This window comes from Hyperolius riggenbachi, chromosome 4 (assembly GCF_040937935.1).
Source record: "Hyperolius riggenbachi isolate aHypRig1 chromosome 4, aHypRig1.pri, whole genome shotgun sequence".
Taxonomy (NCBI): domain Eukaryota; kingdom Metazoa; phylum Chordata; class Amphibia; order Anura; family Hyperoliidae; genus Hyperolius; species Hyperolius riggenbachi.
Window position 1 is genome coordinate 78496305 of NC_090649.1, and position 26887 is coordinate 78523191.

A 26887-nucleotide genomic window follows, 5' to 3' on the forward strand; every position below is an offset into this window, starting at 1 on the left:
TGGGAAAAAAATCTTCATGACAATTTATGAAAATCCCCCCAAAAAATTGACTTTTTACTTGGTTTCACTTTTGCATAAGGCACTGAATGGTTAAAGCCTTAGTGTTTACTCTTTGGAGAGCTGCCATGGCAGAGCTCTCCTACAGTTTAGTCACAGTTGCTGATAAAAACGAATTAGACAGTTTAGTCTGCAAACACAAAACACAGAGAAGTGAATTTCTTTAGCAACTATATTTGGAATATAGACTTTTCATTGTGTGCTGTTCATGAGTTTGCATAAGGCACTGAATGGTTAAAGCCTTAGTGTTTACTCTTTGGAGAGCTGCCATGGCAGAGCTCTCCTACAGTTTAGTCACAGTTGCTAATAAAAACTAATTAGACAGTTTAGTCTGCAAACACAAAACACAGAGAAGTGAATTTCTTTAGCAACTATATTTGGAATATAGACTTTTCATTGTGTGCTGTTCATGAGTTCGGGTCTGCTTTAAAGGGAACCTAAACTGACAGGCATATGGATGCTTCCTTTTAAACAATACCATTTGCTTGGCAGTCTTGCTGACCACTTTTGACAGTAGTGTCTGAATCACAGACCTTAAACAAGCATGCAGCTAATCCAGTCTCACTTCAGTCAGAGCACCTGATCTGTATGCTTGTTGAGGGGCTGTGGCTAAAAGTATTAGAGACACAGGATCAGCAGGAGAGTCAGGCAACTGGTATTATTTTAAGAGGAAAAATCCATATCCTTCTCAGTTTACGTTCCCATTAAGTTATGGCATCATGCATGGACATTATCAGTGGTTTGCCATTAACAAGTACAAGTCTCTCTGGAGTTATTTGAGTTCAGGTCCAGGCTATAGCTGGGTTTCTCAAGAGCAGTCACAGAGTTGTGGTCAAGCCACTCTTGTATTGTTTTTGGTTAGGAGTAATTGTTGCAAAGTGACCCTTTGGCCCAGCATGAGATCCACAGTGGCCTGGTGCAGGTCCTCATTAATGTTATTTTTATACTTTGCTTTGTGTAGTTTTCCTTAGATTGTCACTAGCCTCCCCTCACCATCATTCTGCCACCACTGTGTTTATTTTTGCAAATGGTATTGTGCAGGACATGAATAGAGCCTGTTTTACTCCATACATCAAGCCTAGAGTTTTCAAAACAGAGAATCTTTTTCATACAGTATGAGTCCTTTAGGTACCATTTTGCAAACACTAGAGACGTTCCATGTGTCTTTTTACGTAGGAGAAGGTTCCTTTTGTCTTTTCTGCTGTAAAGCCCAGATGAGTTGAGTCTTGGTGTAAGGGATCTCTTTGTGCAGTTTTTTTTCCCCATTTCCACAAAGGTTCACTGAAACTTAGCCAGAGTGATCATTGGCATCTTGGCCCTGTGTTTTAAGAAGGCCCATCCTATGGTTGTTCAGGAAAAAAATGTTCCTGGCTTTGTTCGTTGTGTAATTTATGACACTGCGGTGCTTTTGGCGACCTTCAGTGTTTCAACCATTTTACCCTATTACCCTACATTTGAGTTTTGACATGATTTAATCTCTAAACTAGGGAGACAAATGCTTTAACCTTATAGCTTGCTTTTTGCTCCAAGTTGCATGGTCTACTGTGGTTCTTTACATGAAACACAAATTTGCAAAAAATATGCAAACATTTTAGTGATACAGGGTATTAATTGTTGAGTGGCAAAAAATAGTTTAGCATAAGTCAGCAAAAAAAAAAAAGCAAAGGGGTCTGAATACATTGTGCATGCACTACAGATAATGGACAAAGCCCACAGTACAAGGTTTAGGGAACATAGGAAGGGAAATGTTAGCATATTCAGTAAGTCTTCCCATCCGTCTTCATTGCAAGCTGTTGTCTAAAAGAAAAAGAATCAAATTTGATTTGAGTTTCTTTCTTCGCATCAAGTAGCTGAAAGAACAAGAGGTGGAGATGTCTTTTGATTTATAATGAAATGCTTGATAGAGGCTCCTGACAAAGTTTACTTTATAAGCTCTTTTTAGCCCACATTTCGTTGTCTGCCATCTCTCTACACATATCCTTTAACTTATTGATATTTCTTGTTGTTTTCCTGCCCATTCTCATATTTATCCTGACTCAGCCTGGATAAAAGAGAAACTTTTTTTCGAAAGAGATCTAAAACTGAAGAAATTCTCAAAATCTCCTTAGACTTTGTAAAATTGATTAAAATACTCACCGGCTTCCAGCCTCAGCTGCCTTTCGAAATATACATTACATGTCAGAGATTTCTAGAGTTGGCCAAAGAGGTGCAATTACTTAATTTCAGCATGCAAATTTCAGGTAGATTTTATTCTGCACTGAAATGGCCAGTGGTTACAGACTACCCAGCAAGCTCGCGGTGAACCAGAGCTCCTATGAGTATATAAGTGGCTACAATGGACATAAAAACCCTCTTACTAAAATATTATTATTGTTGTACACAAGCCTAATCAATGACGTCCAATGGGGATCAGGAATCTTATCTCAAGGGTGAAATTGCAGGTCCGAGTCTCTATTCTGCTTGGGGGGGGGGGGCTAGTGGCTAGTGGCACAGCAGTGACGGTGTACAATGACGCACAGAAAACCCCAGCATTGGAGGCTTTGGAGGCTCTTAGCTAGAGTTACCAGTAGTGGTGGGGGAACCTGTTCCCAGAATCCTTTGTGTTTCTTCAGATAATTATGGACAAAACAGACCAGGCCCTTACAGGCCAAGCTGCAGTTACTGACAATTCTGCCTCTTAGTGAATAGGGTTCTGACCTGGCATGTTGCATGTATACATAGGTTGGGGGATTTGGGTGCCTATGAGCTACAGTAGTGTGCCAACCTTAATCCTGCCGTGACTGCTACCACATAACTGCTCAGACTTGTGGAAATCCAGACGAGTGTGCATTCCACAGTATTAAGCATGTTGACTCCCTGCCCTTCACAGATTCCTATGAGTTTTTTATTCATAAGCATGAGATACAGTTATAGTGTAAAGGCTGGGCATGTAACCGCTTGTTCAACCTGTATTAAATGGAGGTGATAGGTGTCCTGGCAAGTGTACCTACTAATTCTGCAGTGGTTTTGGATGATCTCTGCCCATGCAATTGTGAAGTCATTGAACTGAACTGAACAGAAACATATTTCAGCTCTGGCTCATGGAAAGAGTGCTTTCCCCTTTGATGTCACTTCCTGTTTGTGGTTGGCAACTATTTTGTGCAGACTTACTCTAGCCTACTAAGCCAACACACACTAGCCACAACCATTCAAAACAATCAGCCAAGCCATATAAAATAACGTCCAGCACATTACCATCATGATCTCGAAAACATTCCATAGTGCTCTAGTAATGACATAATAATTTGTTCTTGGAAAAAAATGTAATAGCAATAAAGAAAGGAACCACGTGTAACAAAACATTAGGACCATTGTTTAACGTCAAGTCTGTCTGGAAAGACACGCAGGATAAAATGCAAACATTTCTACGGACTTATGCCCCTGGATGTTTGATTTATCTGAAGGCAAATAGTAAGTGGAATGAAAAAAAAAATTACAGTCCCGTGGACTGTTTTGTTTCCATTAAAAAGTTTCTGGTATGTTCCTACAGAAGATATTGCTGTGGGCGCCGTGTGAGGGATTTGGATGCCGATGTAACTATGGCTCATTCGGCTTAAATTGTTTATAAATGTAATTTAAGATAACAAACACACTTTCCACACTGGGCCAGTCGGCTGTGGGCCAGAACAAACCTGGCTGAAAGAGAATGCAAATAATAGAATTTAATTTAATAGATGGCTTGGTGCAGCGGAATGCTGTGACACGACGGCGGGAGCTGAATGGGCTTTATCAGCTCAGTCAGTCAGCTAATTTCTGTTCCGCTCCTCGGTGTATGCACCGTCTACTCGTGAAAGCCAGAGCGTAATCACAATACTGGGTCGCCTCACTGGCTTTTTTAACTTGAACGGTGAACAGAAAAAAATGGGAACAAAGTTCAGAAGTGAAAATAGTTCAAAAAGTTTGTTTTTTGCATTTTGGTCGCTTTAAATCTACAGTATTTCCAGGGCAGAACTATTTCAAATTGTTAGATCCAAATCTTCCTACCTATCCTAAAGATGATAAATATGAAGCTTGCCTTTAGGTCCCAGCAAAATGGTAATCACATGACTACTGCTCAGCTCCTCCCCTAGTTACAGACTGATCTGCTCATCATTGTACTGTTGCTATGCTTTGCTCTAACATTTCCATTTATATGAACGCCCGCCATTTAGGCCTTTAAGGAAAAATCCACTTTTCGTTGAGAAATACTCAATGCTTTTAATTTGGCACGATACATCCCAGGCAAATAACCGGAAACATTATTTCAGCTTGATGAGCGCAAATAAAGCACGGTCTCTCCACGTCCTTTCTAAGGCTACTTTCATAATATACACTATACATGTTGCATTGCAATAGGATCCCAACACAATGGTAGCAAAAAGTTACATTGCGTGTTAGGCGCATAAGGTGAAGCCTGCAGTACACTGAAAATATGCTTCAGAGCTACTGTAAATGTGCATGTAGTCCAGTAAACGCACAGTGTGCTGGATGTTTTTCCAAGGAAACCCACCACTGATGGGCCGATGTAAATCTACCAAACAAATACAGCACAGTGCGATGATATTGTTTGTTGTGATGGAACGCAATGGATGCTGTGTGAGTGGAGCCTTACGGACACTGGCAAATAGGGTTGCTCAAGTCTGCAACCACTCACTGGATTTGTCCATATATGGAAAAGGAGTCTGGATCCATGTGAACAAGCTTCCTAGACCTGAAACGGTGATTGCACGGTCCCTTGGTGCCCTCGCACCAACTCCTCTGTATCCACCCTGACAAGATCTCTCAACTGGGCAGATCAGCCTGGCAGGTGTATTAATGTTTTGTGAGCTGCATATAAATGACCACAGCTGAAGCCATTGGATGTTGCACAATTTTCTGCTCTTACTCATGGAAAAGGAGTCTGACCTGTTCAGCTTATCACGTATCAAGCTTAGAATAGAATTTATTTTCTGGCATGCAGAGTACCCTGTTAGGTCATAGTGAGCCAGAAGCTCTAAAACTTTGTAAGGGACTAAAAGGGACCCTAAAACTCTCTTAATACAAAGAATATGTTAACCCATTAGCAGCATGAATACCGTTAACTTGTTTGATATAAGCACACTGCTTTTTGACCTCAGTTGTGCTGTAAATTCTTGGAATGCTTTGATCTCTCTTTGGTAGCAGAAAATATAAAAACTGAATGCAGAAGTCCTCTGTTATTGTCTCACACTGTCCCCTAGTGACAAGTGGCTATAAATACACATTACAGCAGTACTAATTAGAACCAAGGAAGTGTATCAACGAAAAAATAAAAAAGTGCTAACATAAATTGGCCAGGGACACTTTCAAGCCTCTAAATAAATTGACTGCTAAAGGGATAGATAAGAAGGCAAATTATATTGTAAGGCATAAAAGCAAAGCAACAATAGCCTTTGGTTCCTAGTCGGAGTGCTAGCCTCAAATACACTTTGTTCTAATGCTTCAGTTAGGCAGTTTGACATTTCTTTCCAGTATATCTCAAGTAGGCTACACCCTCGTACCATATGGTAGAAGGTGCCCCTTTCGGTCTGACATTTAGCTCTCATCTCTGACCTGTCTGGGTATGGCTCCTGTTATTTATGAGGCATAAAATATGTCCTGAGAATAAATTTTAGTTGACAGAGCTTGTCCCTCAGCTTGACCGAAGACAGCTGTTAAATGTGAGACTGCACCTCCCCATTCCTCCTCTGTGAATTGAGGATCTCTCTGCTCCACTGCTGGTTCACTGCCTCCACGTGTTTACTGGTGGTCTGGGGCCATGTGAGCATACAGCTCTGAAAGTACTTTAGAGAGTCCTTGCCAAATAAGCAAAGCCTCCGGTTTACTGGACTGTTATCTCCATTCACACTGAAAATGAGCTGCCATCCCGTGTCTGAGCAGTAAATATCGAAACAATATGTTGTTTGGTACCTTATATTGTCATTTCTGTTGATCAAACCTCATAATCTTGCATTCTGGTACAATATGTTTAACCCTGTAGCGGCCAAATGATTTAGAGGCTTGCAAGTGCTCTAGACCAATTTATTTAAGCACTTTTTTTTTTATTTTCTTGCATCTAATTAGTACTGCTGTAATGTGTATTTATGGCCACTTGTCACTAGGGGGCAGTGTGAGACAATAACAGAGAACTTCTGCTTTCAGTTTCTATATTTTCTGCTAGTAGAGAGAGATCAAAGCATTCCAAGAATTTACGAGTTCTGTCCACTGAGGTCAAAAGCAGTGCACTTATCTCAAACAAGATAACTCCACTGAAGCTGCTAATGGTAATGGGTTAATAGGGTTATACCAAAGCCGTGGTTGCGGGCTCCTACACATGCCTGGGCGTATCCGTGTGCCCCTCCCAGTTATTCTCCAGTGAGCATTCTGTGCTTGTGCAATTCACACAGACATGAATGGCGCAAGTGCAGCGATCGAGAGCGACGTGTGGGCTGGAAGAAGTCCCTGGTAAGTAAAGCTTGACTTTTTTCTTTCTTTACGGATGTCCTTTAAGCCTGGTACACACATCCAGTTTTGATTGACCAATTTTACCACTTTAGTGTAGTATGAGAGCTTACCTACACAATCTGTTCATCATATTCAAAATCTGTTAGCCCTCGTACTGCATAGATGTGGTAAAATTGGCCAATCATCGGCCAATTCAAATTGGATGTGTGTATGCACCCATAGGGTTTCCCCAAGTGGGGCATGAATAATTTATAGTACCAATAAATAGCAAAAAGGAATTGGACAGCCCCGTACCTATTCAGATGGCAATTTTTTTTATAACTAAATTGGAATTTCTTTTTAAATGGGTACAATGGTTGAGGTTCGGGCCTAGGAATCACATGACCTATACGTCGGGGACATAAAGGAAGCCATGTTGTTCACAGAAACAATAAGTCGCTGGTATGAAGCCAATTGTGTAGAAACGAATGACATCGACAGGACATTAAAGAAACATGGGTCAATCAGTATGATCCATTAACATGCTGGGAACAAAGCAAGTGAGACGTGGCTTGGCAGGCATCTAATTACCGCCAATGCCGAGTCTTGATAATCATTGCCAGGGCACCCCTGGAGTAGTAAACATTTGGCTAAATAAGTAGCCGATATGATACTATATAGGTTGGTGTTACATAGGTTGGTGTTACAGTAGCCAATTGGCTAAGGCGCCGGAGGGGGTGGTTAGCCTTAGGCATTAGAAGGGGGGAAGGTTGGTGTTGGAGTAGCCAGTTGGCTACAAATAGCCGAAGGGAGTGATAGCTTTAGGCATTAGAAGAGGGGGATTCGTTTTAGGCATGGTGGGGTGGTGTTAGGCACTAGGGGGAGAGTTCAAATGAGAATGGACACTGGGCTATTCTTTAGTAAAGTATTGGTAATTAAAATGACCAATATTTTTTCTATCAGCAACTCCAGTGCCCGACTCATGCAGTGGTGGCGCCATACGTACACCGCTGGGAAATCTTGCATAAGTCCATCAACCTGGAAAAAAAAACCACAGAGAATATTAATGGGATACAAATCTACTTAATCAGTAATCAAATTATATAGATTGAAATGGTTTTCTAATGCAGATGCACCTCCTAGGATAAGGTTTGATGATAATGTGAAGTGTTTTGTACAGGAAGCCAGTGCCAGGACAAGAAAAGCCGCTGATTTGATAGTACCTACTTACTGAAAAGCACTTTTGAAATTCTTGTAATTAGGAGCGCTAATTAACTATAACCCTTTAGTGCTCTGATACTTTCTTCATCTGGAGGAGGAGGAGGAGAGAGCGTTTCTGGTGAAGTAGACTTTCCCGTAGTTGCTAACTGACTTCACAGCAGTTCTGGCCGAACTCTGCCCTCTTAAAAGCTAGCCGCCTTTCTCCGAGACACAATAATGCATTTATCATCGCCGGTGAAAAAACACGCAGCCGTTTCAGGTTACAATAAAATCAAACACCAGGAAAAAAGATTATGATGCTTCCTGGATGTAACATTTAAAGATGATAAAGATTATTGACTTGGGCTGACATGGCCCAAAGACGTGAGCGTGTCATGGTGAGAAGGCTTTCTTCAGTGAACTGACTTATAAAAACAAAACTACAAGAAATGAAGTTAGAGGAAGCAAGTGCCTTGCAGGGGAAAGATCTATCTAAAGGGGCAAGGCCCATAACAATGAAATGATGGGTAGATGTCTTTATTCACCAAACTGCACCACTGTTTTCTTAAACTAGTTACATTAAACTTGATGGATTAAACTTAGGACATCTTGGCCTAGAATCTAGCATATGTACAGGATCTCCTTGGTGATGCCTATAGACCAATCATGCCTGACAGACCCTCGAGTTCATTGTTCTTCTCACCTGCCTACTGGAAGCCACTCTGTCATGTGCCACTTGTCGTCCCTCCTCTTCCCTTCATAGCAACAGCCTAGAGTTGTTCTGAGCTCTTCCACTTTTTTACTCCTAGTCTTGATAAATCATCCCATAAGACTTTTAGACATTGGGCATGGACTGACGGGCAAATATGCCTCACAGCAGGTCATTCTGGACTTTGTAGTTTCACATCAGGTAATGAGGCACATGTTGCCCCTGCTGCTCTGAGCACTCGCTGGAATCGTCAGTGCATTCACCAGAGAGGAAAACACAATTATGTGTCGCTGATAGAGAATCAGCATAACGCCTTCCATTAGATTTGACAGCAATGGATCTGCTAGACAGGTGCCATCTGTCACACACAGGTGACTGCTGCCAATCCACCCACCTTGAGGGACATTGACCAGAATATTGTGGTGCGTGTAAATATTTAACTGGGTTTCAGAGGTAGGCTGCATTTTGCAAACATCTCTACAGAAGGCCTGGCAAGAGGGAAGCGTCTCCTCACAGTGACATAGCATTATGAGGTGATTACAGGCAGCCACACAGACAGGCCTGGCACAGGATTTATGACTCTGCTTACAGTCATTCGGCCTCAATTTAAAGCAAAACCATCACTCTAGTATTTTGTAAATATATATTGTTTAGTAAATAATATGTTTAATCACATCGCATTCTGAGGTTTTTACCCTCTAAGGCTGCTTTCACAGTGGGATGTTACAGGCGCATGTTAGAGCAGCCTGTAACGCAGCCCAACTCACAGTAATGAAAAATCAATGGGCTGTTCACAGCGCCCACGTTGTGTTACAGTGTAACGCTGCACGTTCAAAGAAAGTGCAGCATGCTGTGCGTTATACGCGTTTTAGCCGCGTTAGACTGTTTGCACATGCTCAGTGCAGGAGAGGAGGAGGGGAGAGTCCGCTATTGTCCCTAGCCACATGGCTAATTAATATTCACTGCACTGTGTGACATGCAGTGTTTACTTCCTGGAGCGGCCGCTTTGTGCGGCGTTTGGCTGGCAGGACCACGTGATGTGGAGAGTTCCGATCACATGGTCTCCACAGTCTTTGGACGCATGCGCTGTTTTCGTTCTACCAGTATCGAACGAAAACGGCGCACCAAGAGACGCATAACGCGTCTCTATGTAGCGTCCGAGTTTAGCACCACCATGCGTTGCGTTAGGGGAACGTTATGCGACCTTAATGTCCCCTCTAACGCAACATCTCTGTGTGAAAGAGCCCTAAGGGTCCGTACAATTTTGGCATTTCACCTGTCACTATTGATACAGCAATAACTTTTTTTTATTACTTATGCCATCAAAGTGATAAACCTATAGTCATTTGCTTCAGGACAATCTAGGCTTTATTTGGGTAATTTGTTTTCAAGAATGATTTAATTTTATAGGCCTCTTTTACATGGGAGGCTAAACTGGGCACTCATCACGGGGAACAAAGTGCAGCCAAATGGCAGTGTTTGTAACCCCACGCGTGTCATTGTTTGACATGTGGAGGTGTTACCCAGTAGTAAAAAAGTAACATGTTGCATCTAAGCATGCCGCAGTCATGAAGGGGGGGGGGGGGGGGGGGAGGGGGGTTGCCTCTCCACTGCCATGCTGAAGGCTAGCAATCTCCTCACCGGTGCACAGTTGCAGTTGACAGGCGGTGAATTTACCACCTTCAGACTCCCGTGTAAAAGAGGCCTAAATGACAGTTGAAATTTAGTTAGGTTAGCACTGGCAAATGATTCCCTGACAGTTCCCTGGTTGTCATGCTGATGTTTTGGCAACAACAGAATTTAAAGGGAACCAGAGGCCCCAGAAAAAAGAATTTATACATACCTGGGGCTTCCTCCAGCCCCATACGCACGGATCGCTCCCACGCCACCGTCGTCCGCTTCCTGTATCCGGCGGTACCGGGTCCTGTAGTTTTGGCCAGTCGGCGGCAGCACGCGGACAATTGTCCGCATCACAGGGGCTCCCGGCTCCCGGTGCACACTGCGCAGCCGCAAGCGTACGGGTATGCAGGAAGCCCCTGTGCATGCGGATAATTGTCCGCGTCCACCGGAAGTGACGGGACCCGGTACCGGCGGATCCAGGAAGCGGAGGATGGCGGCGTGGGAGCGATGCAGGCTTATGGGGCTGGAAGAAGCCCCAGGTATGTATGAAATCTTATTTCTTTTTTCAACGCTGGCTTCTCTGGTTCCCTTTAAATCACCTGAAGGGAAAAAAAAGAGGCACGTACAACTGCTTTCTACCTAAGCTCCTACCGGTTTTCCCAACAGCTCCGTAGCCTTCCATGTTAGACACAGGCATTTCTCAAGCATCTGTGTGACAGGGCCTGGTGATAGGTCTCTGAAAAACCTTGGCCCATGTGCAATTAACTTTTTTTTTTATCCTAAGTATTATTCTGTGAGGTAATTTTTAATCTTCTCTATAAGTAACTAAGAAGCACTTAGCAATTGAAAAGGTACCAAAGTAGGTAGAGAAGAAATACCAGAGTTATTTTAAGTATTTTCTTGCTTGTTGGTGGCTTAAAATGCGTTATGTTGATAAGGTGTTAAAACATCTCCTGGGAGGCATCTTAATTGAATAGGGACCTTCTTGTTAATTTACAGAGGAGAGGTTGGGCATGTCAATTCCCACACATCAGATAGGGCTCTAGCTGCAAAGAAAATTGCAGAAGCCCCTGCACTAGGCTAGCCAGGGGTGGCATTAATGGTATGTATTTGTGTCTATTACCACCTTGTGGTTCCAGTCACAATGTATTGCCAATACTTGTTGTGTATCACAGCCTTGGTCAGAGTACCATAGGTACAATGGAGCACTGCAGTAGCTAAGAGCAGTTACTTCCAAAAAATATAATTGGCTCTTGTCAGCTGCATACGGCGTCTCTTCCAGACTGGCTTTTGAATAGTTCTGAAGATTTTCCATCATGTATAAACTCAGTGTTCCTCTTCTCTAAGTTTGTGAAAGGGAAAGTAGTGCATAGTGTATTGAACACACCCAGATTGTAGGTGTTTTGTGTGCAGTGCAGATCAGGAAGTGAAAGGTCTGCTATGATTGTTGGCGAGGGCTACGCAGCGTAAACTGATACCTAAAGATTTAAAGAAGAACTCCAGGGATCTGTTTCCAAGCTATTGAGTACCTTTATTAAAAAACAAAACAACAACAAAAACAGGTCAATGATTCTTACAGGCAATTTTTCATATAAAGGCGAGTTTACAGATCCCTTCTAGTGGGTATAATTGCATGTGAAGTGCTGCTTGTTTCCACATTGACAAGCTATGAATGTCAGTGGAGGCTTAAGATCACCTGCTCCACTCATTCTCTGAGAAGTGCTGTGTTGCATGAGGTAAAGAGGTGACCAGGAGGGAGGCGTTTTTTTCCCTGTTCACCTGACGCCCTTCCAAGGGCTTAATTTCAGGGTGGGCACAACAGACTTCAATTTTATATAGAAAATCCAAAGAAAAGAATGGAGGCTGGGCACTAATCCACAATCTTGGCACTTTAATAACTAGTGACAGCACACACATTCAGATGAACAATGGTTGAGCAGGCTTTGGCCTGACAGTTTTCTTGCAGGCTATTCTGGTACTTCAGAGACCACTTCTTCAGAGGTTATTGTTTGTGGCCTCTGAAGCAGAGGACTACTCTGCGAAAAAGCTGCCAGGCCGAAGCCTGCTTAACCCTTGTTTGTCTGGATTTATGTGCTATCACTAGTTATTAAAGTGCCAAATTGGGGATTGGCACCCTGCCTCATTTCTTTTCTTTGGATTCACTGTTTGCTGGATTGCAATAAGTACGTCACTGCGGGCCCCTGGTCTGCCAGTGCATTTGGTGCCAACCTATGTCCTTTGACTAAATAAAAACATTGCAAATATGAAGAGCAAAAAGTGGGTATTTGACTTACACAGAGTACTCAGTTAAATTGTTGTATTTGCCTGGAGTTCTACTTTAAATATTTCCTTGTTTAAATCCATGTCTATAAATAAAGTTGGTTGACAAAATAATGCACCTTTTTTTCAAATAACATAATGCTTTTTCCCCTCCATCTTTTTTTTCTCCTCATGACCAAACTTTCTTACTATTTGTTTACTCTTTCAGGCGTGTCTGATGCTGACAGTCACACATAATGAACTGAGGCTTTAAAACGCTCGCAAGAGCACTAATGCACCCTTCCCCATGCAGGCAATAATTTGATTCTGAAGTGATTTAGCGCTTTACACAGGAAAACTCCTTAAGGATGGCTGCTGGCTACGTGCGCAAGACCTGGAACCCCCTCCCCCCTTCCCCCCCTCTCCCTCCTTTATGCTCTAACCATTTTTGTCTGTCTATCTTGTCTCGTATTCTGTTTTCAAAGCGATGTCACAAAGGTCTTCCTTTTAGTGCCTGAAGGGAACAATATATTTTTAGAACAAAACTCTCTTTTTTAACATATAACCTTGGCAAAAAAAGGAAAAAAGATCAAATAGCCTGATAAAAGGACTGCGCTTTTTATTTTACTTCATGGTATATCAGAGCCTGTTTAAAGATCACAGGTCAAAGTAAGTCGACTTTAAAAAAAAGAGAGAGAAAAGCAGAAGCTGTATTACTTTCTGTCTATTGGTGGCACAGCCCAGAGCGGCTGCGTTTCCTTCATGTGCCAGCCGGGACCTGGAAAGTGTCCCCTTGTAGCGCTTTGCCGGGAGTTTGATTGATTGGCTATCCTTTATGCTATCTTTATATTTCCCTCAGCGGTGTATTTTAGATAGTTTTATAGAGTTTTTTGTTCTTTTTTCTTTTTCTTTCAAACTCCTGGTAGGGTAAACTTTAGATAAGTAGGAGATGGCTGAAATTGAAAATGGAGGATCAAGGCATAAAAAAACAGAGCTGTAATCATGAAACTTAATAATATAAAGCAGTAGAAAGAAGTCAGGCTCGTTATATAAGGTGATTGCGAGTTTTAGAGGTAATATGGAGGACAAAGCTATAGATCACAGGTGGAGAGCGTGCTAAAATCCTTCCCAGGAGTCTATATCTGGATATAGGGGAGCAAAAATGGGATGAGTCCAACCATGTTGAAAGACTGAGCCATGTATGGAGAATAGGCTGAGGTCTACCATGTGGGGAGGATGGACTAAACATGACCATGTAGGGAGAATAGGCTAAGGTCTACCATGAGGAGAGAATGGGCCAAACACAACCATGAAGGGAGAGTGGCCTGAGGTCAGCCATGTGGAGAGAATAGGCCAAACATGACCATGCACAGAGAATGGGCCCAACATGACCATGTAGTGAGAATGGGCCAAAGGAAAAGCTGACGATGTAGGGAGAATGGGCCAAAGCTGATCGTGTAAGGAGTTGGGAGAATGGGGTTATGCTAATAAAGAAGGGAGAATGGATCAATGCCATCCATTTATAGAAAATCATCTAATACTGACCAGTAAATGAGAATAGCCCATTGCCAATCACTTAGCAAGCATGGCTGAAAACCAACCATGTAATGAGAATACGATTTTGTCAGCCATGTTTTGAGAAGTAGCTGATGCCAACTGTGTTGCAAGCATGGTCTGATAATGACTGTGTGGTGAGATGAGGCTGATGTTGACCATGTATCAAGGATGTCTCGGTGCTCAAATCCAACCAGTTTACCCTTTTAGAATTGATGAACATTGTTGATCATTTTAATAAGGTTTAAGGAATTAAGGCAGATTAGGACACAACTTTTGAATCTGGCATGCAGCTTGAGGTCATGGTATTTTCCAACAAATAACTGCTTAGCCTGACAACAGATTATCTAATGTCAGTAGGTTTCAATCAGGACACCAAGGTTGTACCTGCATGAGCACCATAAATTGTGAATTTACAAGAAACAACTGCTACATCAGGAATGTGACAGGTATTAAAGCAAACAGAAGTAGAGCATAGGATGAAATCTATGTAATCAGAGGGTGGCTAGTGGTACATGTCTTCCCAATAGTTCCCAAGATGGCAAAGGAGACGTTCAGTAAAGTGAGGCGATCTCCTCAGTGTCTCTATTGATCACTGAAGACATCATTTGCATTAAAGGACCAACTGAGTGGCTTAAAAGGAACCCAAGGAGTGAGACCTATTGAAGCTGCCATATTTATTTCCTTTTAAACAATACTAGTTGCCTAGCAGCCCTGTTGATCTTTCTGGTCATTAGGGTCTAAATCCCACACCTGAAACAAGCATGCAGCTAATATTCTCAGATTTGTCATAGACATCTGATCTGCATGCTTGTTCGGGGTCTATGGCTTAAAGTATTAGAGTCAGAGGATCAGCAGGACAGCCAGTCAATGTGCATTATTTAAAAGGAAAATTACATGTCAGCCTCCATATCCCTCTCACCCCAGGTTCCCTTTAAAGGTTTAAAAGGAGGGACTTCCTTCTTACATTTAAAGAGAATCTGTACTGTAAAATTCTTACAATAAAAAGCATACCATTCTATGCATTGTGTTCTCCTGGGCCCCTCTGTGCTGTCTCTGCCTCTCCCTGCTGCAATCCTGGCTTGTAATTGCCATTTTTATGCAGTGTTTACAAACAAAAGACATATCAAGTGATAGGCTGGGAGTAGCTCAGTGTGTGAGTCATACAGAGTGTGCAGGGGCCTGGAGAGGGTGTGTATAGCTTCTATCCAATCACAAGCAGCACAGTACATTCTAGCCTGACTACCTGACCCTGACAGAGGAGAGAAGATTAGATCATATAACAGAGATAACACAGCCATTGTGCAACTAGGAAAGGCTGCAGTATGCCAGACCACATTAGAACAGCTATAGGAACGTATGGTATAGAAGAAATAAGGCTCAAAATGTTGTTACAGAGTCTCTTTAAGGCATTCCTCCAGACTCTGAGCCACAGTTCTAATTTGCATATTCTTTCTTCTTGTTTTGTTATGCTGGTAACCACAGATGATGTACATTATCCTCCTATGGTCAGTTTATATTACTCAGAGTCACTTTAAGCTGAAGTAAAAAAAAGAAGAAAAAGAAAAATTCCGCTTATTGCACACAGTCAGGTTTCACCATTCATGAGCTGAGAGACACATGTAAGAAATCTGATTGGCTGTTGCGAATAACAGCTGAGGTTGTGCACCGCCAGATTTAGATAATCAGCCCCACAGAGAGTGATTTCGGCTTGCCTGCAGACATGGTGTGCTGCTGCACTGCAAAATATGTACTTAATCATACAACATTGCTCTCTGCAGAGCTGCTGTGCGCCGGGCACCGCATGGTGATTGGCAAGCAGCACAATAAAAGCGTAAGGGGAGTTTTAACCTACACATTTCTAGTTACAGCAGTTCACCAGGCAAACAAGCAAAACACAAATAAAATACATAGTAAGTCAACTGCCTCACCCGTCAAGTCTTTTATAACAGTGTTCAGCCACTCTTGGGCTTCATTTACCTCTGCAGTGCATCGCTATGCTACTGTGATAAGGCGTGTTAAGTTTGATAAGGTGTGATATCTTTGATAAGGTGGGATATTTGAGCTATCACGGTTTAGTGAATCAAACCCATTGTGAATAAAGTTAGAAAAAAGCTGTAGAATACACATTACAGGAGCAGTTGTCAAGGGATGACTTCCACCTGTTTGAAGGAACTAGGGCGTATTGTTATCTGATAAAAATCAAGAAAGAATAGCAAAGTAAAAAGAAGAAAAGGCGAAAAACCAAGAACTTTACAGATAAAGCTGCTGAAGTGTTGCTTAACTCCTCATTACTTATTACCGATGCCTATTCTGATCCATCAACAATCTGCTTCAGTTGAGCAATTTTAAAGCCTTCCTCACACTCCGTAATTAATGATCTCATTAAAATGTATTGTTTCCCTTTGAAAACTAACATTGTCTCCATTTCCATTAACGCTGCCTCATCCTCCTTGCATTCACAACCTTTTTATGCATGAGAATGCAAATAATCACAGCAATAAAAAGACAAAAAAAACCTTTATTTTTCTTCTGTTGTGTTTGGGGTTTTTATTTATTTATATTCTGTTCCTGCGGAGTGAATTTAAAGACCCTTCTCTTCCAGATCCCGGAATAAAGATGAGTTGCTGTCATGTGTTGAGTGAATGGCATTAGGCCCACACAGGGTGGCAGTAAATGAAATGCATTGCTAGGATCTGCTGTATCTGATGGCCTGTGTCTGTTTCTAAGCATGCCGTTGTGTTTGCCAGGTCGTCCCGGGATCAAGCTAAGAACGGGGAGAAACTGGAGCTGGCTATGTCCAATATCAATGCTGAAGTCTTGGAATTGTTGCTGGAATTTGTCTATACAGGTTCCCTGATCATAGATTCGGCCAATGCTAAAATCCTCCTGGAGGCGGCCAGCAAGTTCCAGTTCCACACCTTCTGTAAAGTCTGCGTTTCCTTCTTAGGTAGGAGACACGTTCCGATCATGCATGTGGTCCTACATGTGGGGTGTACTTGAGTCTGTTAGGATGGCTGGATAGTGTACTGGGCTCTGCCTCTGACACAGGAGACCAAGGTATGAATTTTGGCTCATCCTGTTCAGTAAGCCTGCACCTATACAGTAGGAGACCTTGGGCAAGACTCCTTACCACTGCTACTGCCTATAGAGCGCGCCCTAGTGGTTGCAGCTTTAGCGCTTTGAGTCCACCAGGAGACAAGACAAGTAACATTTATACTGCACTTTTCTCTAGGTGGACTCAAAGCGCCAGAGCTGCAGGCACTAGGGGGCACTCTATGGGCTTGATCCACTAAACCGTGATAACTGATATCACGGTCGCACTAGTGTTTTGCGCGCGTTATAACACGTTTTTTGCGCACAATCCAGAATTTTGCATGGAAACGCGACTGTTTACGTGTAAAAATTCACGATTGCGTGTGAAAAACATTACGCAAAACGCTAGTGCGACCATGGTATCAGTTATCACGGTTTAGTGAAACGAGCCCTATAGGCGTTATGTTATGCTGGGAATACACAATGAGATATTTTGGCAGATAGATGGTTCGAGAGATCATTTCCGACAGGTCCGATCTTATTTTCGATCGTTTTGCTGAACAATTTTTCATAGAAGTGAATGGAAATTCATAAGAAAAACGATTTGAAAATCGATCAGACAGTAAATCTGATGAAAAATCTCATTGTGTATTCCCAGCATTCGGCACAATGTAAATGATCTTCGTCTTGTCATATGGATTTTATTTTTCTAAAAACAAGTTGAAAGTCTAATGTCTGGCAAGTAAAAGAAAAATGTTTTGTCATGATTTGTATACCATGTTAGCACATTTTACTTGTATTAACAGACCACTATCATAAAACATTGTAAAATGTAAAATACACAGGTACTGTACATATACTTATAAGAAGTACTGTTCTCTTCGGTGAAAATGCACTGTTAATTACTTGTATCCTGTGTTCCTGTCACTTACAGTAGTCGGTAAAAATCTGACAGGTTTTGGACTTGTCCATCTCCTTTATCCCATACAAAAGCAATCCCTGGGAAGGATTCAAAGACACTGGTTAGCCTCCCTACTTGGTTTGACACGATTGGAACTAGGAGCTGCCATTCAGTAGCTGCTCGTGAAAATAAAGAAATTCCTGAGAATCCCCCAGAAGGAGATGGATTAGTCCAAAACCTGTCATACCTGTCAAGAATGTTACTGCTTACTGTAAGTGACGCACCATAGGATAAAAGTAATTTATGGTGCATTTTAATCTGGGGGAAATTTACATCTTAGAAATATGTGTATTGTAAATGTTATGATTTTCAGGATAGTGGCCCTTTAAGAAGCCACATAGCTGAACTGTTATCAGGTCATGTGATCACAGTTCTCCTCTGTATGTGTAGCCAACAGGCAGGAGATTCTGTCTAACAGCGCTTAAAAAAAAAAAAAAACTCCTCCGACGTGCTTCTCCAAATGGCCTATTGGAGGAATTCCCTGGATCAAAGCCTTTCGCTCTATCTTTTTCTAATTATAAAACTGGATGGCATTAGTTGTAAGAAATGTGTCCAGCTCCTCTTACATTTCCATTGCTAATTCATGTAAGGATATAGTAGATAGATGGACATAATTAAAGCTAACATGAAGCAAACCAAACCTTATGATATAATGAAATGCATGTGTAGTATGGATAACAAACAGAACATTAGTAGCAAAGAAACCAGTCTCATATTTTTATTTTCAGTTATATAGCTTTGTTTTATAACATGGCATCATTCTGTCATAGTTATAGTTTAGAAACCACACTCTGTCTTCTAAGCTATAAAACAAAGCAGAAATAATGACACTTTGAACTTCCCTGCAGTAAAACCTTATCACAAGCTGTCTCTCACTGTTTCTTGGCTGTTTAACCTCCTTAGCGGTAACCCCGTGCTGGACACGGGGGTAAGCCGCTGCGGAGGATTTCTCAGGCCCTGCTCGGCCGATTTGCATAATTTTTTTTTTATACACGCAGCTAGCACTTTGCTAACTGCGTGTTACTTACGATCGCCGCCGCTCTGCGCCGATTCGCCACTACCCGCCGCGTTAGAGGGTGCCCCCCCCCCCAGAGACTCCGTGCGCTGCCTGGCCAATCAGTGCCAGGCAGCACTGAGGGGTGGATCGGGACTCCCTCTGACGTCACGACGTCGTTGACGTCATCGCACCCGTCACCACGGGGGAAGCCCTAACCGAAATCCCGTTCAGAAGGGAGGGGGTGGGGGGATGCCGCTGCACAGCGGCTATCATGTAGCTAGCGCTAGGCTAGCTACATGATTTAAAAAAAAAAAATAGTGCTGCGCTGCCCCCCTGGCGGATTTAATTGACCTTCAGGAAGGTTAAATGCTTCAGAAAACGGGACTGTATTCAACCCAGTGGGTTGAAGAGCTCAGAGAAGTACTTCTGCATAGGTAACAAATCAAGTTATTTTTAACCCTTCCTGTACTGTAACTAATATGAGATTTTTTTTCTTTGCTACTCATTTTCTATTTCTTAGCTGTACTACACATACAATTCATTATCTCATGAGTTTATTTTCGATTCAGGTTTGCTTTAAGGTTGGCCATACATGCATAAATTGCCACCTGGTGAGGCAAAATGATCGATTGATCTCTGATTGGAATCTGATCATTTCCTACCACACACGGCACATCGATTTGTGAAAGAGTTCAGCAGCAAATCTAACGAAAATGAATCTGTTGCAGTGCAATACTATGGACCATCCATCCACCACCTTTCCTGCTGCTTCCAATCTTTATACATTCCCCATGTTGTCTGATAGACGCTTCAGATCATTTTAGGTCAAAATCTATTGTAAAGTGATTGATTGGACATATTGGTGCAATAGATTTCTGGCATATTCAACCAGATCAGAGTGATCAATTCTGTCAGGAATCTAAAGCTACGTATACACATACAATAACCATTGGCTGAAATGGCTGAAACCGATCGTTATGTGTGTACAGCGGCCACCGATCAATATTGTTCGGGCATCATAAAGAATCCATCCTGTTAGATCCTTAAAGGGGACCTTCATACTAAATACAAAAATTCGTCAGCCTGCAAGACAAAGAAAGTTATATTTACCCGAGAAGCCTTGTCCCGCAATGTCATCCCGAAGTCCCTGCATCATCTGCCTTCCGGCGCCTGGCCCCTCCTCCTTTCTCTCCGCAAAGAAAAACGCAAAGCTATTTACTACAAGGCTTCTCAGTTAAATAAAGCTTTATTTTTCTTGCAGGCTGCCTAATTTTTGTATTTAGTATGGAGGTCCTCTTTAGCGGCCCCCGATGAGTATGACTGATTACAATGCCATTTTCAACCCCCACCAACCGATTGAAGCTGCTCCGACATTCACTGATCGTTGTCGCTCAGTCCCCCTCCATAGCAACAGGACACATCGCTAGCCTCAAGGCTAGTGAGGTGTCTGTATAGTATCGTTCCCCGAATTGTCACCCAATGGATTTTTTTCCTGATCCCTGATGGGCCACAATTCTTGCATGGATGTACTTAGCTTAACAGTAAATATGTTGCGTGTTTGGCCCGCTTTAAACAGGTAGATAGATGTATAGATAGAATATACTTCTAGAATCTACTTAGGATCTGCCCAATAACTATAATATTTTCCTCAGATGCAATAATTCGATCAGATTTTACAATCAAACTACACAGAAAACCTGGCAGTATGTGGATAAAATCGACATGAATGGGTCAATTGGAATACAGAATTTAGATTCTTGGATTTTACAATTGCATCTGAAGAGAGAGTGCTGTAATCAAACATTTTTGAGAACAATCGAAAACTACCTTACAATCCCACAAATCTGATCAAATGATTGCATCTCAGGACAATATTGTACCGTTAGCGGACACCTTGAGGCCTTGTTCACATTGCGTTAGGCTCGGGGGTCCGTCCGCGTTGGGGTATTTTTGAGGCATTTTTTTCCGATTCCCGGCGCCTGGGTGGGTTTTTGTGCTTAGCGGTTTTCTAAGTGTTTTTTTTCCGAGTGGTTTTGTAATTCACTCCCTGATGCAAGTCAGGAAGTGAACTCTTTGACCCGGAAAAGAATAAATACAATGTATTTATTCTTAAAAATGCGAACGCAATCGATACACAAATCTATTTTGTGAGCGTTTTGCGTTTCTCCTATACTTTCCATTGAGGCGGAATCACCTCAAAGATGGTACACTCACCACTTTGCTAGCCGCACAGCGTACGACCCGCGCTGATATGAACCTTCTCATAAACATTAATTGTCCACACGGGGGGGGGGGGGGGGGGGGGGGGGGTTGGTTGTTTTTAAAAACCGCAGACGGCCAAAAAAAAGCCAAAAATGCCTGCAGTGTGAACTTTGGAGGGGGGGGGGGGGGTTATATTTCCTGTATTAGCTATTTGTTTTTGTTATCTTGTACAAGCAGTAGCTGTATAGTATTCTGGTTAAGGGCTCTGCCTTTGACATGGAAGTCAAGGGTTTGAATCCTGGCTACCTATTAAGCAAGAAGTCCTTTGGTGAGACTTCCTAACACTGCAGGGTGGCCGCTTGACCGCGCCCTTAGTAGCTGCAGCTCTTGAGTGCTTTGAGTCCAGCAGGAGAAAAGCGCTATACAAATGTTTGGACTATTAGGATTATTGTACAACCCTTTGGATAATGATACTGTTATAAATAATGAGCAAAGAATGTCACCGGTAGAGATAGACAGACAGAATGATCATTTGGTTACTTCATCAAGTGACACATTACGATTGCAATCTAAATGATTTGCTGTATTGCTTCCATTTAGAAAAACAACTGACGGCCAACAATTGCCTGGGCATTCTGGCCATGGCGGAGGCCATGCAGTGCGTGGAGCTGTACAACATGGCCAAGGCCTACGCCCTGCAGAACTTCCCAGAGGTGGCCAATCAGGATGAGATCTTGAATATTTCCAAGGATGACTTTGTATCGTACATTTCCAACGACAGCCTGAACACCAAAGCGGAGGAGCTGGTGTACGAGACGGTCATCAAGTGGATAAAGAAGGACGCGGCGAGCAGAGCACAGGTAGGACTATTTCCTGAAGAACTGCTGAGTAATAAGGATAACAAGTGACCACTTCATCTTGTTATTTAGTGAAGAGTCATTAATTTTAAAGGGTACCTGAAGCGAGAGGGATATCAAAGCTGGCAGCTTTAATTCTCTTTCCCTCTGTTATGTTTGTTTTCAGCAGCATTTATTTAGCACTAGCACCACGCTGCACTGTTCTATTACCTCCATTCTCCTCCATCACTCTGCAGTTCTTTTTCTATCCTTGTGTCCTCCCTCCTAACCTCTACCTTCTGGTTAACCCCTACCTGATGCCTAAACCTATCTTCCCGCCTTATGTTTAACATTTTTTGACACCTAACCCGTACCTTCCTCCTTGAGGAGTAACACTAACCTCACCCCCCCCCCCCGTTCATTGAACCTTTATGGATGCCTAACTCTAACTTTCCCCCTTTCTCACCTTAACCCCTTCCTGATGCCTGTCCTTGACCTCCCCCTTACATTAACCGCTTCGTAACACCTAACCCTTACATTTTCCCTTACAGTAACCCCTTCTTGAAGTCTAACCTTAACCCTATTACAACACTTCTGACATCTAACTCTAAACAACCTCTTGTCTTTCTTACCTTAATCCCTCTTTTTTGATAACCCCTTCCTGATACCTAACCTTTACCCCCCTCTTCCCACTTTACATTAATCTCCTCCTAACACCTAACCCTTACTCCTTCCATATAGTAACCACTTCTTGATGTCTAAACTCCTATCTCTTAGGTTTTAACCTTAAAGGAGTACTATCGATTGAAACGACTTTTTTTTTTAATACTCTATATTAGTGTATACATTACCACTAGTGCTAGGGGCACTTTATTTATTCACCCAGGTCTCTCTCTCACTATCCCTGCTTAAAAATTCATTTCTCACACAGCTCATAGTAGTTTGGGTCACCCTGAGCTGCTTGGTTACTCTGTCACACAGCTCACAAATATATTTCACTGTGTCACTCACAGCATGCAGCAGACATGAGGAGAAATAGGCTGATCTGAGGTGGTAACAGGTAACTAAATGAGCTAGAATATTGCTGGAATATAACTAGCTGTAACAATAGTCTGTGTTTACACTCAGACTGGCTGCCTGCTTGAGGCGATTCACTCCAGGCTGCATCCACTTTACAAGCTGCTGAGAGGGGCAGACCACTGTCTACAATTAGCATTATTAGTATGTTTATCAGTAAAGAGAAGCAAAGATAATAAACACACATTGCTAGAATCTTTAACCCCTTACCACCATATCAACAAGATTCTTTCAGCAAGGTGATAATTAAACTATAAACTGAGGAGTTGATAGCATCTCCCCTTTGCAGAGACATGGTCTAGCCCTCTGGGAGCCCTCAGTATTTAGATACATTTGTATCCAACACTGACGCCAAAACTGACAGAGGATTTTACAGCTGAGAAGAACAGCTGTGTGAGGAATCAAATGGCTCCTAGTACTTGCCCTAATGTGTGCTACAACATACAGCATTTAAAAATAAATGCATACATCAATAGTATTCCTTTAATGATGCCTAACTTTCAATTCCTAGTATCTTGCAGGCTGCTTGTTTTTTCCCTACATCAGAAATTGCATGTCAAGTGCGAGTCTTTCCAACTGATTTATTTTGCCACCCGATTTCAGATGCAGTGTAAAGTGCGCATTTTGGTGTGTTTCCTGCCATAGTCCTTAAAGGGAAGGTCCGTGATTAATAAAAATAAAAAATCCACTTACCTGGGGATTCCTCCAGCCCCTTGCAGCCGTCATGTGCCCTCGCTGCAGCTCCAGTGGTTCCCGGTCCCCTCCAGTGCAGATACCGGCCTCGCCAGGTCAGTATCTGCTTGCACTTCAGCATGAGGCTCACTGAGTCGCACTGACGTCTTCCGGACTGTACTGCGCAGGTGCAGAACTTCTCGCTCATCTTCAGAAGTACTCAGAGACTGGAGTACTCCTTTGACATTAAAGTCAGACGCTGGAATGGAGGGCCTGGAGGTGTAATGAGGGGATACAGAGAGGACTGGGAAGGCTCTAAGGCAGGGGTGTCAACCTCAATCATGTAAAGGGCCAAAATCTGCAACGTAGTCTAAATTATGGACCAAATTGTTTATTAAGAATTAACCTATATTGAACAGTGCCAAATAAAGTGGTGTAAATAAAGTTATTGTGGGAGGTCCGTATCCCTGCTCCTCCCTCTTCTGAAGTCTGGCGCATCGAAGCAGTTTAATATTTGCCTGCTCCAGTGCTTCTTCGGTTCTCTTCTAATCTTCCTGACAGCCACATGCTCCATCCTGCATACCGCTGGTTCCAAAGGCATGTCACGTGATCGGGAGCTGGAGGTATGGAAGTATAGAGCGTGCAGCTGCCAGGAAGAAAAAGAGAGACCGAATGCAGTGCTGGAGCAGGCAGGTATTACCGTGCTGAGCTAATCTATGTGGAGAGAGGGTCCCGGGGGGAAAGGTGTGTAGGTATGTGTGTTTTTTTTCATCGGCCACATGGCAGGATTTGGATCTAAGGAGGGGGCTCCATGCTAATTATGCAGGTGGGACCTTTGGGTTGTTGCTGCCCACAGGCTCAAACTGACAATGTTTCTCCCAGAAACACTGCCATCCTCTGGACAGTGTACTGTTGTTCTTTTACTACTTACAATGATGCATAGTTAAAGCTTCGAGGGCCACATAAAATGGCAAGGAGGGCCAGATTCAGCCCATGGGCCTTAAATTTGACACCTGTGCTCTACAGCATCCAGAGGCTTCCTTCTTTTTAGGTGAGTATGTAACCTTTTTCCCTGGTTACAGGTATCCTTTAAAGCTGAATTCCTTTAGAAGAAAGGTGGCAATGGTTCCCCCAGGGGTCAGAGATCACCAATGTAGGTCCATTATAGTACAGCAAGAAGTTCACCACCCTAATAAACATCATGGCTCTTTAAAAAAAAAGTGGTGCTATCAATATGGTGCTCACATTTGTAAAGATTGGAGAACCAAAAAAAAGGTATGTATGATGATCACTTTATCGGGCAGTTTTCAGTCACCTGCGAATACGCACTTTACCATCCTATTTCCAGTTTACGTCACTGAAATGTTCTTCAGAGTCACTTTAGGCCGCAGTGTTCGCTTGCAAAAGTTTGGATCCCCGAAAAGTTGTCTTTAAAACTTGTTCTTGACATGTCAAGTAGCAGAGCAGAGGATGATGGGAATTTCCATTCCAGTACTTACGAATATAGAAGTTGAAGTCCACGGTGTAGATAAATGAAATGACAGCCGCATTCTCACACGTCCTCCTTTCTATACCGCTCGGCACTGGTCAATTGTCTCAGTGCTATCATTACAGCGCTGACCTGTGCAACCCAGATGGTCATTTGAAAGGCTATTTTCTTCACTTCTTTCATTCTATGAAACTGGAAGGGGGGAAGGGGAGAAAAATCAAACTACTTGTAGTTTCGTTCAACCTTCTAAACTTTCTTTCACTGTAAAATATATCTCTAATATTTTTTCCAAGCGACTCTATAACTCCAGCTTTATTGTAGTGTTATAAAAATTGCTGCTCTGCTCCTTTGCCAGTAACTCACGAGCCCTCAGTAAAAAGCATTGTAAATTGTATATTCTGGAGCATTTGTCACTGCAGCTCGGGAAAACAGATCCTCCTGCAAACCCGAGTAGACTTTCATCACACGCCTCCCGCTTCACTCTCTCTAAATCCATCTTGATTCAGCTAGCTGGATTATACACAGAGATAATCAAAATCTGCGACCCCAAAAACTCCAGTTGTTGTTTTAAAAGCTGGAGATAACCAGTCAACCTGTTCACTTTGCAAAGCCGTTGCAACAACTCTCAGCATGAAATATTTTTCAGGACTTTAGCTGATAATAACTGATTAATTAAAGGGAACCCAAAGTGAGAGGGATATGGAGGCTGACATGTTTGTTTCCTTTTAAAGCAGTAGGAACAGACATACTATCCCAGGAAAAAAAACACATATATAAGTAGATAACTACTTGTTCTACTTGTATAACTGATGTATTGTACTGTCCACGTTTTCATTTCAGTGCATCTTATATAGAAAAAAAGAGAATTCTGTTCCTGGCATATTCCATCTTGATTCCCTTTTGACTGAAGCCAGTCCTGATCCTCATTTCCTCCCTTACTTTTTTTTTTGTTCTCTCCTAGACTCTGCACTGTCATATCTAGCTGGATTTGCAAACATGTGAGCACAGCACAGATCAGATTTCAGTCTCATGTCACACTGAATTGCCCTCAGCCAATCAGTGAGGGGCAGGAATGTAGAAGGGGTGATGACCAGTTTCCTTCTGGTCGGCAATGTACCAAATAGTCAGTCTGACTGAGATAACATGTATTACAGCAGAAACATTTCTGAATAGATTAGAGTGCTTACAATGCAGGGTAAAGTTCCAGGCTGCAAAATGAACACAGTACAGTGGGTAAATGGAGCTGTCCTGCTGATCCTCCGCCTCTAATACTTTTAGCTATAGACCCCGAACAAGCATGCAAATCAGATGTCTATTATAAATCTGACAAGATTAGCTGAATGATTGTTTCAGGTGTGTGATTTACACCCCACTGACCAGAAAGATCAGAAGGACTGCCAGGCGACTGGTATAGTTTAAAAGGAAATAAATATGTCAGCTTCCATGGGGCTCACACCTCGGGTTCCTTTTAAGGTGGCCATACATCAGTCGATCTGGCACCAGACTGACCATTAGATAGATCCCTCTCTGATCCAATCACAGAGCCACACACGCCAATGCTGTGGTCTGTCCACTCCTCTAACATAACTAACTCCCCTTCCTTCTGAATAATGTGAGGGGGTCCAAACAGGTGTGTAACTATGCCTAATGGGCCTCCCTTTTAAGTTTTCTACATTCATAACCCCACTCCCTCTTACCCCTGTGCTCAGTGGGGAACAGGGGCCTGGATTTCTCCATTCCTCCAACCGGGTCAATCTGT

At 42.6% G+C, this 26887-nt stretch overlaps 1 protein-coding gene across 10 annotated transcripts in view; it reads left to right on the forward strand.

Annotated features, from left to right (window-relative positions):
* KLHL29 (kelch like family member 29) overlaps positions 1 to 26887 on the forward strand; it is a 1379660-nt gene that overhangs the window by 1116247 nt on the left and 236526 nt on the right. For all 10 annotated transcript variants that reach the window (XM_068280223.1, XM_068280220.1, XM_068280224.1 and 7 more), the window contains 2 exons: positions 16609 to 16808; positions 21655 to 21914. In XM_068280223.1, the coding sequence (XP_068136324.1) occupies positions 16609 to 16808; positions 21655 to 21914 (460 nt within the window). The remainder of the gene's footprint in view (positions 1 to 16608; positions 16809 to 21654; positions 21915 to 26887) is intronic.